Source organism: Oryctolagus cuniculus, chromosome 4 (genome assembly GCF_051225735.1).
Source record: "Oryctolagus cuniculus isolate XC-2025 breed Fujian yellow rabbit chromosome 4, ASM5122573v1, whole genome shotgun sequence".
Classification (NCBI taxonomy): Eukaryota; Metazoa; Chordata; class Mammalia; order Lagomorpha; family Leporidae; genus Oryctolagus; species Oryctolagus cuniculus.
This window is the reverse complement of record NC_142870.1, coordinates 94,779,563-94,795,422: the sequence shown is the minus strand read 5'-3', so window position 1 is coordinate 94,795,422 and position 15,860 is coordinate 94,779,563. Positions and strand designations below refer to the sequence as shown.

At 41.4% G+C, this 15,860-nt stretch overlaps 1 protein-coding gene across 4 annotated transcripts in view; it reads left to right on the top strand.

Annotated features, from left to right (window-relative positions):
* The window catches only part of EHHADH (enoyl-CoA hydratase and 3-hydroxyacyl CoA dehydrogenase), a 49,901-nt gene that overhangs the window by 11,720 nt on the left and 22,321 nt on the right, over positions 1 to 15,860 (top strand). Inside the window, exons 2-5 of one of the 4 annotated variants that reach the window (XM_070072437.2) lie at positions 1,692 to 1,818; positions 2,433 to 2,536; positions 9,935 to 10,107; positions 12,356 to 12,467. Coding sequence is in view for 2 of the 4 variants with exons in the window: in XM_002716469.6 (XP_002716515.3) it covers positions 2,433 to 2,536; positions 9,935 to 10,107; positions 12,356 to 12,467 (389 nt within the window). In the remaining 2 variants the exon portion in view is untranslated. Of the gene's footprint in view, positions 1 to 1,688; positions 1,819 to 2,432; positions 2,537 to 9,934; positions 10,108 to 12,075; positions 12,225 to 12,355; positions 12,468 to 15,860 lie in introns of those variants that run through there. The other 3 variants (XM_089332062.1, XM_002716469.6, XM_070072436.2) reach the window with 3 other exon arrangements.

The window sequence follows — 15,860 nt, the reverse complement described above, 5'->3', positions numbered from 1 at the left end:
CATATAGCCTAGACGTACAGTAGGCTATTTCATCCAAGTTTCTGGAAGTGCACTCTCTGGTGTTCACACAACGATGGAGGTATTAGCATACATGTCTCAGAACATATTCCCACCATTAATGAACACATGACTGAAACTGTATGCCTATGAACTTCTGAATATTATGTAATGTGCCTTTGAACTTCTGGATATTATGTAATGGTTAGAATGTTATTTTTTGCTGTCAGATTTGGTTCCTTATTAACCAGCTGAGTCAAGAGGTTTAGTTTGATTTGCTCAAGGTGAAGAGATGAAAAGTAATTAGGTGAAAGGCAACTATCATACGCAGGGACAAGTATCTCCTTTCTTCCCTGAGGTTTTAACTCATGGTTGCCTGTCTTAACCATATGGCCTTTATAGAAGTTTGTTGTTTATGTATTGTGTTTTTGTAAAGACGTTTTTCACTCTTGATACTAAGGAACAGATATTTTATCCCAAATACTCAGAATTCCAAGGGAACACTAATTTGGAATCTGGTTCTATCATTTTTAAAAAAGGATTTATGCATTTTTATTTGAAACAGAGAGGAAGAGAGAGAGAGAAAGAGAGAGAGAGAGAGAGAGAGAGAGAGAGAGAGAGAGAGATCTCTTCCATCTGCTGGGTTACTACCCAGATGGTCACAACAGCTGGGGCTGGGCCAGCCTGAAGTCTGGAGCTTCTTCCAGGTCTCCCCCATGGATGCAGGGGCCTAAGCACTTGAGCCATCTTATGCTTATTAGCAGAGAGCTTGATCGGAAGTGGAGCAGCTGGAAATCCAACCGGCACCCATATGGGATGCCAGCATCATAGGCAGTGGCTTAACCTGCTATACTTTGACGCCGGCCCCTGGTTCTATCATTTTTCCATTAAATTTTTTCTATCATTTTTCCATTAATTGAAATTTTCATTTCCTTTCCTCGCCATTTTTCTTAGGTTTACCTCCTCCCCACCCCTTGGTACTCATTAATTTCCTGCTTCTGCTAGGGAATTGGAGCTATCAGTTAAGACACCTGTGTCTCACGTTGGCGTGCCGGGATTGAATTCTGGCTCCAGCTCCTGATTCCAGCAACCTGCTAATGCATGCCCTGGGGAGCAGCAGTGATGGCTCAAGTGGGTGGGTTCCTGCCACCAGCATAGGAGATCTGAACCGAGTGTGACTCGACTTAATCCAGGCCAGCCCCTCCTTTGTGAACATATACAGAATCGACCAGTGTCTGGGAAGTCTCTATTTCTCTGCCTCTTGAATAAAGAAATAAAAGCTTTAAAAACTCCTCTGCTTCTAGGCAAATTCTCCTCTGTGATCCTTTGTGACGTGGGCTCTCGTGGTGCTGAATCACCCTGCAGAGCTTCTCCCCGTTTTTAAATGAAGACTTGTCCTCAGCTCTCTTTTCTTTTCCCTCAGTAAACTCATCCAGTTTTGGCTTTAGCTGTCTCATCTGCGGACGACTCCCTTGTGTACTGAAGTTTGGAAGTATCTACTATGTACAAGCCCCGTCTTTCCCTTATCTTGCTTTTACCTCTCAGGTTAGGATTAAGTTTGACTGTTGGTGACTTCAAAGTGAATTTAACTACAAAGTGTTCATTTCTCTCACAGAAGTGTCCTGGAATGGTGTGGCTGCTCCACAATGATCAGAGCTCTGATTTTGTCTGTCTTGTTCTGTCATTCTCAGTAGATAGCGCCTACCTCTTGGTGCAAGATGGCTGCTCCCAGTCTAGCCATCACATTTTCATTCTTGCCTGAAGAAGGAAGGAAGGAAAAAGATAAAATGCATATCCAGTCCTGAGGACTTTTCTGCAAAGGTGCATAACCAAATATGCTTTCATCCCACTGTCTTGAACTAGTGTTTTGGGCAGACTTTCCTGTAAAACAAACTGGAAAATGGAGACTTTGTTTTGGGCAACCATGGCAACGATGCATTTTCTTACTTTGTAGAAGGAGGGGTGGAATGGCTATGAGAGGTAACTGGCAGATCTGACACATCTCTTAGATGATTTCCCTTTAGTTTTGTTATATTTTGCCAATGTGACAGATTGAAAGTAGTTTCATCACATTCTGAGCTTCCATATCGTTTTCTTTGTACTTTTATTACAGCAGTCATTTTAGGGCACCTTACCTGATAAAACTATGTGCATTTATCAGGTAACTCACTGTCCAATGAAGCTTTAGATAATATTTTCAAATTAGTTACTTCTGACTTAAGTGCTCAAAGTTAACATATAGTATAGGAAAATAGTATTTTTAAGTGGATTTCTGCAGTAAGTGCTTAATCACAGTAGACACATTTATTGAGCAAATTAGTGAAAGCTTTTATAATAAGTGTGTATGGCTTTTATTATGTGCTTAATAAGGAAAGGGGAACACTCTGACACGGTAGAAATTTAGTTCTAATTTCATGTAATCATTTTTCTTGCAGTTTGGCTGTACTCAGTGGCATAAGTGAAGGCCTGAAGAAAGCTGTAACAGATCATACAGTAAAAGCCATTGTGATTTGTGGAGCAGGTGGCAATTTCTCCGCAGGTAACTAGTGTCTAATTCTCTTCCACTCCCTCTGGAGTCCAGCCCTGGCTGAGATGGATTCCACACTGGCTGTCCCTGTGGGCAGTAACTCAGTGTGGGCAGTGGATATGGGAGACTTGAGTGGGAATGAGAAACACTGTGGAAGAGGAGACAAGAATCATGAGAGGCCCAGAGACGGCTTTCGCCTTAGGCTCATTTATATCGATTGGGCCTTTGGAGGACATCAGGTCCCAGGCTTGATGGCTGTGTCACCTGCTGAGGGACTTGTTCTGCATTTTTCTACCCCACGTGAGCTTGGAAAACTTTCTTGGATCTCCTGGACTTGAGTCTATAAAGCAGGAACAATAATACCTTCTTAAGGGGGTTTTGTGAGATTAAACAAGATAGCAGATTTGAGAGCCCCTAGTGTAGTGTCTGCACACAGATGTTCAATAAAGTCTATTTTTTTTAGCTTACAGAACACTTTTTTAATTTTTGCAAATAAGACAGCATTTAATGATATAGAATGGAGAGATGGGATGTTCATTTTTACAACAGAATGCCAGCAAATAGTAGCATATGGGAAGAATTGAAAGAGAAAATTTCCCATGTGTACAAATGAATATAAGAACTGGCCCAGGCAGAGATGAGTAGCTTATGAAATCTTGAAGGGGAATTCATTATCTTCTTATATTCACCTATCTCAGTGACCATGACACCAGTTTATTGGCTTATTATGTGAAGATACAAATATTTGACAAAATATCACAAAAGTCTCTGAAATGATTTATTTGGTGGTATTTATGGCACTGTATTAGTCTGTTTTCTTTTATTGTAATGAGGCTGGGTAACTTTATAAAGCAAAGAGTTTGACTCATGGTTCTGCAGGTCCGAGGACAGGGGCCCACATCTGGTAATGTCCTTCTCTCTGGCAGTGTCCTGCAATGGCGCATGGCATTCCCTTGGATGAATCTCAATTCTCTCTCCCTCTTCTTTTTTATTTATTTATTTATTTATTTATTTTTTGACAGGCAGAGTGGACAGTGAGAGAGAGAGACAGAGAGAAAGGTCTTCCTTTTGCCGTTGGTTCACCCTCCAATGGCCGCCGCGGAGGCGTGCTGCGGCCGGCGCACCGCGCTGATCCGGTGGCAGGAGCCAGGAGCCAGGTGCTTTTCCTGGTCTCCCATGGGGTGCAGGGCCCAAGCACTTGGGCCATCCTCCACTGCACTCCCGGGCCACAGCAGAGAGCTGGCCTGGAAGAGGGGCAACCGGGACAGAATCCGGCGCCCCGACCTGGACTAGAACCCGGCGTGCCGGCGCCGCTAGGTGGAGGATTAGCCTAGTGAGCCGCGGCGCCGGCCTCTCTCCCTCTTCTTATGAAACCACCCATATTCAGTCATAGAGGCTTCACCCTGATAGCCTCGTCTAATCCTAATCACCTCTCAGATTCCCACCTCCAAGCACCATAGTCAGACTAAGTCTCCCCTGCCCCATTAATACCTTACCAGGGAGATTAGATTTCAATGCATGCACCTTGAGGAACATACTCAAATCATATTTAAGCCATTAGGATTGGAGATACCTGGTCCTCTTTCCAGAATCAAGAAGTTATACCATTTAACAAAAGTTACATAAATTTGAAGTCCTATCAGTCATCCTGTATGGAGACGGTGCTGTGGCACAGCAGGTAAAGCCACCGCCTGCAATGCTGGCATCCCATATGGGTGCCAGTTTGAGTCCTGGCTGTTCCACTTCTGACCCAGCTCCCTGCTGATGGCCTGGGAAAAGCAGTGGAAGATGCCCCAAGAGTTTAGGCCCCTGCCACCCATGTGGGAGACCTGGAAGAAGCTCCTGGCTCCTGGCTCCTGGATCCTGGCTTCTGCCTGGCCCAGTCCCAGGTGTTCTGGCCATTTGGGGAGTGAATCAGAGGATGGAAGATCTCTCTCCTTCTCTGTGTCTGCCTCTTTCTCTGTAACTCCGACTTTCCAATAAATAATCTTTTTTTTTAAAAAGATTTATTTGTTTATTTGAAAGGCAGAGTTATAGGGAGGCAGAGGCAGAGAGAGAGAGAGAGAGAGAGAGAAAGAGGTCTTCCATCCGCTGGCTGACTCCCCAGATGGCCACAACAGCCAGAGCTGTGCCAATCCAAAGCCAGGAGCCAGGAACTTCTTCTAGGTCTCCCATGCGGGTTCAAGGGCCCAAAAGACTTGAGCCATCTTCTACTGCTTTCCCAGGCCATAGCAGAGAGCTGGATCAGAAGTGGAGTAGCTGGGTCTTGAACCAGCGTCCATATGGGATGCTGGCACTGCAGGCGGCAGCTTTACCTGCTATGCCACAGCGCAGGCCCCTCAATAAATAATCTTTAAAAAAAATCATCCTGTAGCCAGAAGAATTTAATGTGTGTTATTGATAGCTTGAAAAGATGTAAATGTTGGAATCCTAATATAAATATGACAGTGCTAATTATTGTAATAATTACTATTTAATTTCAGTACTGTATAGGATAACTAATAGTGTAATTCAAAATTCATGGAATTAAAAGATAAATTTATTTTGTTGTAAAAACTTTGAAATTCAGACATAGTTTTTCCTAATATGAATTTTCTTTTTGAAGCCTTTTCATTTGCATGGATTTTAAAATTTTGGCAACAAAATAAGTTTATTTCTTAATTCAGTTTTTCCACAACCTTGTTGAAATACTTGTGTATTACTACTAATAAAATAGCATTTTTGCACATATTGTATGTTAATCTTCAGTAAATGGTACAATCACCATTTACAGATGAGAAAACTGAGCTGGAGAGATATTAAACTAAATTGACTCAAGAAGAAACAGATAGCCCAAATACTTCATAAACATTAAAGCAATGCAGGCAGTGTTCAGAAATGTCACAAAGTAAACTCTAGACCCACATGACATCATTGGCAAGCTGTACTGTAAAATCAAGAAAAGTATCATTCCAATTTTACACAGATATTTTGGAGAATAACAAAATAAGGTACATTTCCTATACTAATTTTCTAGGGATGCCCTAACAGATTGCCACAATTTGGATTAAAACAGCAAAAATTCATACTCTCACAGTAATGAAGTCTTGAAACTGTAATCCAGAACTCAGCAGGACGACTCCGCCTTCAAAGGCTTTGGAGAAGAATTCTCCCATGCCTTGTCCAGCTTCTTCTGGTTCCTGACAATCCTTGCCTTGTAGAGGCAGCACCTCAACCTCTGCTTCCGTCCCCATGTGGCCTTCTTCCCTGTGTGTCTGTGTCCAGATTTCCATGGTTTTCATATGTTCACCTTAATTCACTACGACCTCATCTTCTCTAAATCTGCAAGAACCTTAGGGTTCTGTGTGGATACTCTTCAACTAGTACACTTCCCAGCTGACTTCCTGAAGCTAGAATAACTTGGTGCCAACACCTGGTGGAAAGAATGTGGAAAAACAAAATTACAGGCCAATTTCATGAATAAATAATAGATATATAAAAATCTTAGTGTATTATACAACCAAACCTAATAACATATAGAGTTATAATGCATAGCTTTTTTTCTTTGAAATATCATATTTGTTGAACACTAGACAATCTGTATAATTCATCCTATTAAAAGATTAAAGAGTGCAATCATATAATTACGTCAAGAGATACAGAAAGGAACCAGCATTGTCGCGTAGCAGGTAAAGCTGCTGCCTGCAATGCCAGTATCCGATATGGGTACCAGTTCATGTCCCAACTACAACACTCAGATATAGCTCCCTGCTAATGGCCTGGGAAAAGCAGTGGAAGAAAGATCAAGTGCTTGGGCCCCTGCACCCAAATGGGAGACCCAGAAGAAGCTCCTGGATCCTGGCTTCGGTCTGGCTCAGCCCAGGTTGTTGCAGCCATCTAGGGGGTGAACTAGCAGGTGGAAGATTTTCTCTCTGTCTCTCCTCCATGCCCCTATAATTCTTTCAAATAAGTAAATAAATAAATCTTTAAAAATATATGTGAAAAAATTCAATAGTATTTGAATGCATTAAGGATAAAAATTCTTTCTAAACTAGATATAGACAGGAAATTTCTTATTCAGGCAAACAATCTGTTTTGAAAATCCTCCAGCAAACCAACAAATGGTAAAAGGCCGAGTGTTGTTCACATTTCCAACATTGTATTAAAGGTCCTAGCCAGCTTGGTAAGGCTAGGAAAAGAAATATAAGGTATAATGATAGACAAGGGAGAAACAAACTTCAGTATGCAGAAGATGTGATAATGTTTCTAGAAAAATAAAAAAAAGTATCAGAAACTTGTAATTCTAAGAATTTGGCAAATTTGCTGAATATAATATCAATGTGCAAAACTTAATTGGATTAATTCAATCCCATCAAGGTGGCATGTACCAATGCCATCTCACTAGTCCAAGTGATCAATTTCTGTTCACAATTGATCATACTGATAGGACTAAGAGTCAAAGGGATCACATAAACAAGACTAGTGTCTGAAAATACTAACCGATAGAATAAAAAAGGGAGAGAACAATCCAACATGGGAAGCGGGATACACAGCAGACTCATAGAATGGCAGATGTCCTAAACAGCACTCTGGCCTCAGAATCAGCCCTAAAGGCATTCCGATCTGGCTGAAAAGCCCATGAGAGTATTTCAGGCATGGAAAGCCAAGACTCTGGCAAAAAAAAAAAAAAAAAAGACCTAAATGAAAGATCTCTGCGAGTGAGATCCCAGTGGAAAGAACAGGTCGTCAAAGAAGGAGGTACCTTTCTCTGAAGGGAGGAGAGAACTTCCACTTTGACTACGACCTTGCCTAAATATGATCAGAGTCGGTGAACTCAAAAGGCTTCCATAGCCTTGGCAACTCATGACAAGAGCCTAGGGTGATTACTGATGCCATAAACAAGAGTGTCAATTTGTTAAGTCAACAACAGGAGTCACTGTGCACTTACTCCTCATGTAGGATCTCTGTCCTTAATGTGCTGTACATTGTGAGTTAATGCTATAACTAGTACTCAAACAGTATTTTACACTTTGTGTTTCTGTGTGGGTGCAAACTGCTGAAATCTTTACTTAATATATGCTAAACTGATCTTCTGTATATAAAGAGAATTGAAAATGAATCTTGATATGAATGGAAGGGGAGAGGGAGCAGCAAAGGGGAGGGTTGTGGGTGGGAGGGAAGTTATGGGGGGGGAAGCCATTGTAATCCATAAGCTGTACTTTGGAAATTTATATTCATTAAATAAAAGTTAAAATAATAAAAATTGAAAAAAAAAACTTAATTGGATTTCCATATGCTAGAAATGATTAAAATGTGAAACCACTCCATCCTGATCTGTGCTCCAGGTTTGTAAAATTGGGATAATAATACTAACCTACCTTAAGTATGATAAGACAGTGTTTAAGAAGGTAGACTCCAGTCGAACTTCGTGAGTCCAAAGTCCTGTTCTTCCAGTTACTTAATCATATGTCTTACCTAGTTACTTAGTATTTCAAAACCTTAACTTCCTTGTGAATGGGGATTGTCATACTGGTTAACCTAAATGTTATGAAAATTAAATGAGATAATATAGGAATATGGCTGTGCCTGAGTTTTTATCCAATTAATATTAGTTTCTTTCATTACATTAAAAGTCATCTCACTCTAAAGACACAGAAGGATAGGCCTAAGACTCAGATTGAAATTCATCTTGTTTCTCCAGCACCAAAAGGAATCCAAACCTGAAAAACAAAACACTGGACCAGAGTGTGAAATCTGATGAATCTGTGGGAAAAAAGGCGAGAATCCCAGATTGATTGATACTTGAGGAGCAGGTAGCAAAAAAAAAAAAAAAAAAAAAAAAAAAAAGTAGACCAAACTGTGAAATAATTACCTTAACTTTTCAAAGTTGTCCAAAGTCTAATATTTCTTCTTCTTCTTTTTTTTTTAAATCTTTATTTATTTGAAAGACAGAGTTACAGAGAGAGGTAGAGACAGAGAAGAGAGGTCTTCCATCCGCTGGTTTACTTCCCAGATGGTCGCAACAGCCAGAGCTGAGCCATATCTGAAGCCAGGAGCCAGGAGCTTCTTCCAGGTCTCCCACACAGGTGCAGGGGCCCAAGGACTAGGGCCATCTTCTACTGCTTTCTCAAGCCATAGCAGAGAGCTGGATTGGAAGAGGAGCAGCTGGGACTAGAACCAGCACCCATATGGGATGCCAGCGCTTCAGGCCAGGGTGTTAACCCACTGCACCACAGCATCAGCCCCAAGTTTAATATTTTCAAAAGACTGTATTATTATGGAAAAAATTCACCATATATGTTATGTAAAAATAGGGAAATATAAAAAAGATTTTACCATAGGCTGTCAATACTAAATATATTTATGTCAAACTTTCACTTGATTCTCACATTAGTAATTTAACATAGGTATTGCAACAAAAAAGTTAAATAATTTACTCAAGGCTAGAAAATCATTTATATATATGCCTGGTGGAAAAACTGAAAATTCACCAAAATATCAACTGTGGTGATATTTAAATTCTTAATAATTTTGTGCATTGTCCAGTTTCCATATGTTATTTTTATAATTGAAAAATGTATTAAATATTGCTACTTTTATGGACCATAAAAAAGCATATCTCAGGGGCTAGTGTAGAAGGTTATGCCTCCACCTGCAGTGCCGGCATCCTATGTGGCTGCCGGTTCAAGTCCTAGCTGCTGCACTTCAATCCAGTTCCCTGCTAATGTGCCTGGGAAAACAGTAGAAGATGGCCCAACTACTTGGGCTTCTGCAGCCACATGGGAGACTCAGAAAAAGTTCTTGGCTCCTGGCTTTGGCCTGGCCCAGGCCTGGCCATTGCAGCCATTTGGGGAGTGAACCAGCAGATCGAAGATATCTCTATCTCTATTTGTATTTTCTCTCTCTCCTCTCTCTATCTCTGCCTTTCAAATAGATAGATAGATAGATAGGTAGATTATATACCAAGCACATGATTCTAAACTGGCTTATTTATATATAACTCACACCCTGGTATTTTATATGTAATGCTTCATGCCCTTGACAAAGATATGGGGCTAAATTTCTGCAAATAGGACTGATGGGCAGTATCCTGGAAAAAATGAGAGGTGCTGACTCAATCTCAGAATCATGTTCTTTGGAAGAGAATCTGAACTCTTTAATTTTTGTAAAGGTAGGTTTGCTAGCTATCATGTGGATTAACAGATTTTGGGAAATTATGAAATATCTGGAACCATTTGAGGATTCTGCCTTATATTTATGTCTTACATTTTCCAAGGTAATGTTCCTTTCTTGTGACTCCAACAAAAGGATGAAGTGTTTCCTGGGCCCCCAGAGGTCTGAGACTTCCTAAGAGTGATCAGTTGCCTGTGGTTATGTGACAAAGTCCAAGTCTTTCTGAACCTGTATTTCTCCTTGTCTTGGTGTCCTTAGGTGCTGATATCCACAGCTTCCAGGCTCCTAGGAACTCTGGCCTCGGGTTGGGACATTTAGTAGACGAATTGTCGAGAAATGAGAAGCCCGTGGTGGCAGCTATCCAGGGCGTGGCCTTGGGAGGAGGACTGGAGCTGGCCCTGGGCTGTCACTATAGGATTGCCCATGCACAGGTAACAGCTGAGGCTCTGTAAGGAGGTTGGAGTGTGGAGTTTTTTTGTTTGTTTGTTTATTTTTTTATTTTTTTAGGGCAAGCTCTAAATGTAGCCGTAAACATCATAGGTGATCATTTTAAATGTTTAACTTACTGTGTAACAACTCTTGGGTATCTTTGGCACTAGTGTTTAGCTGTTGACTGTACAAGTACAATGGTACTGATTATTATAATATTGAAATACTTCCACTGTGATTGATAAATAACTGCAACTCTGGGCTCTCTTACTGTCCCTCTACTCCCCTTGACCGTAGCCCCAGGGCCTCCCCATGGTCCACCAACTAAAAGGGAGTTCCTGGGTCAGTAGAAGGCCCCCCAGAATCTGCTATAGTACTGTGGCCCACATCAGATGTCACTGAGTCACGCTTAAGCATGATAAGGTATTAATATTTTGATTATCACTTTTACATGTACATCTTACTTAAATTCCCATTTGCTGTCTCAAAGACTTCAGTTTTGTGTTCCCTTATGGTTTCTAGATCTAAGAAGAAAGGTATTTATTGGATAACAGCACAAAGCTATCAAACGCATTTACTCCAGGAAATTGATTTAATTAAGGTTATTAGGCATGTCAAATGAGGTCTGTGATACTAGTGTATATCACAGTATGTAAAATGGCATTTTTGCAAGTGAAATATTTTCACAGAATTGTACAAACATCACCACAGTCAATTTTAGAAAATTTCATCATTATAAAGAGAAATTCTGAATCCTCTTGGCACCGAGATTATCCTCCTCTCTCCCAGTCCTAGGCAGCCACTAATCTACTCTCTGTCTCCATAGATTTTTGTATCTTGGATATTTCATATCAATGGAATCAAACACTATGTGTTCTTTTGTGACTGGTTTTTTTTTTTTTTTTGGTTTGTCATAAAGTTTTCAAGGCTTATTTGCATTTTAACAAGAATCAGTTCTTTATTCTTTTTATGGCTGAATATCCTATTGTGTGGATAAACCACATTTAAAAAATTTTTATTTTAAGGATTTTTATTTATTTATTTGAAAGGTAGAGCTATAGACATACAGAGAGAGACAGAAAGAAAGGTCTTCCAACTTCTGGTTCACTCCCCAGATGGCCACAATGGCCAGAGCTGAGCCAACCAAAGCCAGGAGCCAGGAGCTTCTTCCAGTCTCCCACATGGGTACAGGGACCCAAGTAGTTGGGCCATCTTCCATTGCTTTCCCAGGCCATAGCAGAGAGCTGGATTGGAAGGAGAGCTGCTGGGACTTGAACTGGTATCTGTATGGGATCCCAGCACTGCAGGTAGAAGCTTAGCCCACTATGCCACAGTGCCAGCCCAAACCACATTTTGTTTATCCTTCATTGTTGATGAACACGTGGTTTATTTCTTCTATTTTTGCTTCTATGAACAATGATGCTTTGAAAATTTGCATGCAGGTTGGTTGTGGGCATGTTTTCATTTTTCTTGAGTGTATATCCATGAGTGGATTTGATGGGTCATGTGGTAACTGTGATTTACTGTGAAGAAACTCAAATTGTTTTGAAAAATGTCTGGACTGTTTTGTATTTCTACAGCAATGTGTGAAGGTTTGTGTTCTCTAAGTCCTCCTCTCCATCACTTGTTATTGTCTCTCTCTCTTTTTTTTTTTTACAGCCATCTTATTAGGAATAAGGTGATATCTCATTGTGAGTTTTCATTTGCATTCTCCTGATGGTTGGTGATATTGAGCATCTTTTCATGTGCTTGTTGATCATTTGTTTCTTCATTGGAGAAATGTCCATCCAGATCATTTGTCCACTTTTAGTCATTTATTTGTCTTTCTGTTATTGGGTTGTGAACATTCTTTCAGTCTCTTCTAGATATCAGTCATCCTGTGTCCAATATGTAACTTGCAACTATACTCTCCTATTCTATGGGTTCTTTGCATTTTTTTGTGCTTCCTGGCTGTTGCAGGATTCTGGGAAGATAATCCTGGAGACTATTATTTTGCTCTCTGAGACAGGTGAGAAAAAGTGTATTGGAAGCTAGAAATGTGTTTCATTGTGAAGATGGGGACAGCACAGCTTGGCTTATGGTGTTCGCTGCAGGAGACGGTGTGCACTGGCAGGAGAGGGTGAGCGCTAATTTGCTCTGCAGACATCTTTGAATCCAGTGAAACAGTGTTGTTCATGGTGTAGGAAATCCAGGGGAATGCTTGCCTTAACTCAGAGCAGTAATGGCCTCTATGCCTTCCGTCTTTCTTAGGCTCGAGTCGGCCTCCCAGAAGTCACACTAGGACTTCTTCCTGGTGGAAGAGGAACCCAGCTTCTCCCCAGACTCATTGGGGTTCCTGCCGCACTTGACTTAATTACCTCAGGTCAGTACAAACCTTGCCAGTAACTGTCCAAATCAGCAGGAGGAACTGGCCCAGGACTCACAGAGCCCCTGGCCTGACCACTCACTGCCCGTGTCACCTGAAGAGGACCCTGTAACCTCTTGACTCTCAGTTTCCTCATCTGCAAAGTGGAGAGAGACACACTCCCGGAGAGCCTCTAGAGTGTGCCAGGAAGATCGAATGTGGGAGCCTTCTAAATGAGTGTGCGCAAAATGCTAATCAGATTCTGGGTTTTATTATAGGTCCAGTCTGTATTCATAAGCAATGGTGTTCATAAAGGGTGCATTATATTCCTATGCAATTTAAAAATTGAATATAAATAAAAATTATAACCATAAAAATCCTATAAGGCAAGATACCAAGTTTTATTGTGAAAGTGAATGTATTTTTTATTTCCAGGTATTAGGATATTGTCTATAAGTGGATGATGTTCTTTTTCAATAGGGAAGGTGAAAAATACAGCTTTGGACAACATTTGGAGATTCTGAACTTAGCCTTATATTGTTGTTTATAAACCTTATACAGAAATAAATTTGTAAAAGCATAAAGCATTGGCACTCTTCTCACTAAATTTTAAAAATTTTGTAAATATAGTATTCTGCAAAAAAATTGTGAGCAAGTAATGCTTTTATCATTGTTAGTTTTAAGCAAATCAATAAACAAACATTTTTAAAGTTCTTGTTTAAGTTTCTAACACTGAAAATATTAGTAGATTTTTCCTGTATGAATAAAAATTTTTTGTAGTTCTCCTTAAGCTTTAAAAATGCCAATGAGTCCTAAAACGAAAACATTTGTGGATTACTAATAGAAATCTGTGTTTTAACACTTAAACTGTGATTCAAAACTATGAATCCATATAAAAAATAGCATGAGGCTATAAGCATCTAAAATGCCTTTTTTCTTTTTAAATGGGCGTGTTTTGAGTCATATAGAGTATGGAAGGAGAGAGAGAATATGGAAAACTAAAGGTATTCAGTTTCTTTTCTCCAATACATCAAGTTAGAAGTGGTTTTAATTTACAATGGCATGACAAGTACATTTTAAAAAATGTAAACTATTTTAAGTATACAGTTTAGAATTCAAATGAGGACGCTTGCAATTCACCATATGAAAGAAAATCAAAGTACACGAGACAGGTTATTCTACAGAAAACAAACCAGAATGGAAGCAAAGCAGCATAAAACAAAGGAGAAAATCATAGTGGTGGGAAATGAGTCTGTGGCTCCTGAGGGTCAAAAGTTGAAGCCTATGGGGGGATGGGGGCATTTTGTGGTGCTATTTTCAGTTAAGTCTGAAAGGCAAAGGTGTCCTGGGAGAAATCTGAGCAGAAACTGGCCTCTTTAACAAAAAGAAGTGAGGTGAAGAGGACCAGCCTTGTGCCAAGGCACTATGCAGGAAATATCGTTGTTTAATATGATGAGGATCAGTGGTGTAGCTGGCAGAGTGTAATGGGGTTTTTGATTTGCATAGAAAGGTCACTGAATTAGAAGAAATCTGATGTTAGAACCTTATGCCTGTTGTTTTTTTTTTTTAGATTATTTATTTATTTGAGAGGTAGAGTTACAGACAGTGAGAGGGAGAGACAGAGAGAAAGGTCTTCCATCCGCTGGTTCACTCCCTAAATGGCTGCAACGACTGGAGCTGTGCCCATCCAAAGCCAGGAGCCAGGTGCTTCTTCCTGGTCTCCTGTGCAGGTTCCGGGGCCGAAGCACTTGGGCCATCTTCCACTGCCCTCCCAGGCCATAGCAGAGAGCTGGATTGGAAGAGGAGCAGCTGGGACTAGAACCAGCGCCCATATGGAATGCCAGCACCACAGGCAGAGGTTAGCCTACTGCGCCACGGCGCCAGCCCATGCCTGTTGTTTTGATTCATCTGTGCGATTTTTAGGGGACCTTAAGTGACATCTGGAAAAGGTTCCTTGGAGAAAAATAAAATGTTAAGGTTGGAAAAGAAGCCATGAGGAGAATCAGAACGAACTGAGGTGATGCAGCTTGGAGAAGAGAGCTCTCAGCCTCAGTGGCTCAGGCTCGCCTTGTAGGAGATCTGCACAAGGCTTCTCCTAGAGCCCTGCACAGCGGCTGCTCCGAGGCCAGCGTGAGGAAAACTGCGTCTCCTGCACAGCCTGAGCGTGTGGTGGGACACACTGAGCGTGCCTTTAGGACCTCCGTTCTTTGGGACAGAGGAAAAGTCCTTGGAATTTCACTGATTCCATAAGAACAGGAGAGAGACTTCTGTGGAATCCGAGGCAGAAGAAATCTTTCCAGCTGAAGAAATGTTTGGTCCATCCTGTGGGATGGAGAGTACTTGGTTCATCAAGCTTGGATCCATGGCCCACATCTTGCTGCCACAGATCTGATGCCAAAGACCCTTTAAGTGTGTGTGTGTTTTTAAAAAGATTGATTTATGCATTTGAAAGATAGAGTTACAGAGAGAGGGACACACATACACACACACACACACACACACAGAAAGAGAGAGAATCTTCCATCTTCTGGTTCACTCCCCAGATGATCTCAACAGACAGGGATGGGTCAGGCTGAAGCCAGGATCCAGGAGCTTCATCTAGGTCTCCCACTAGGGTGCAGGAACCCAAACACTTTGGGCATCTTCTGCTTTCCCAGAGAGCTGGATCAGAAGTGGAGCATCCAGGACTCAAACAGGCACCCACATGGGATGCCAGCATTGGACGTAGAAGCTTTACCTGCTATGCCACAACACCAGCCCCCAGAGACCCTTTTAGTACCCGGGTTTCCATCATCTGTTTTGTGCCCATTTCATCCCTTTGAGCTGATTCACTCACCCCTTGCTCAAGTGATTTTTTTTTTTTTAGTTTTATTTATTTGAGAGGTAGAGTTACAGGCAGTGAGAGGGAGAGACAGAGAGAAAGGTCTTCCATCCGCTGGTTCACTCCCCAAATGTCCACAATGGTGGGAACTGGGTGGATCTGAAGCCAGGAGTCAGGATCTTCCTCCAGGTCTCCCACATGGGTGCAGGGGCTCAAACACTTGGGCCATCTTCTATTGCTTTCCCAAGCCATAGCAGAGAGCTGGATTGGAAGAGGAGCAGCTGGGACTAGAACTGGCATCCATATGGGATGCCTATGCTGTAGGCAGAGGCTTAGCCCACAACGCCGGCCCCCCAAGTGATTTTATACATAGGATATTTGACCCCTAGAAACTCCCAGCCACTCCCCACTGCCTCCGCACTCCAGGAGGAGATCTGGACACGTTTCCAAAGGCACTTCCAGAAAACTGCTGAAGTACTGCTCTTCCAGAGAGACCCCCGCTAAAAATCTCTCAAGTGCATCTCTGATCAAGAAAACCCATTTGCAGATCTCAAAAGTACTATTTGGAACCAAAAAGTGAGGATTTGTCT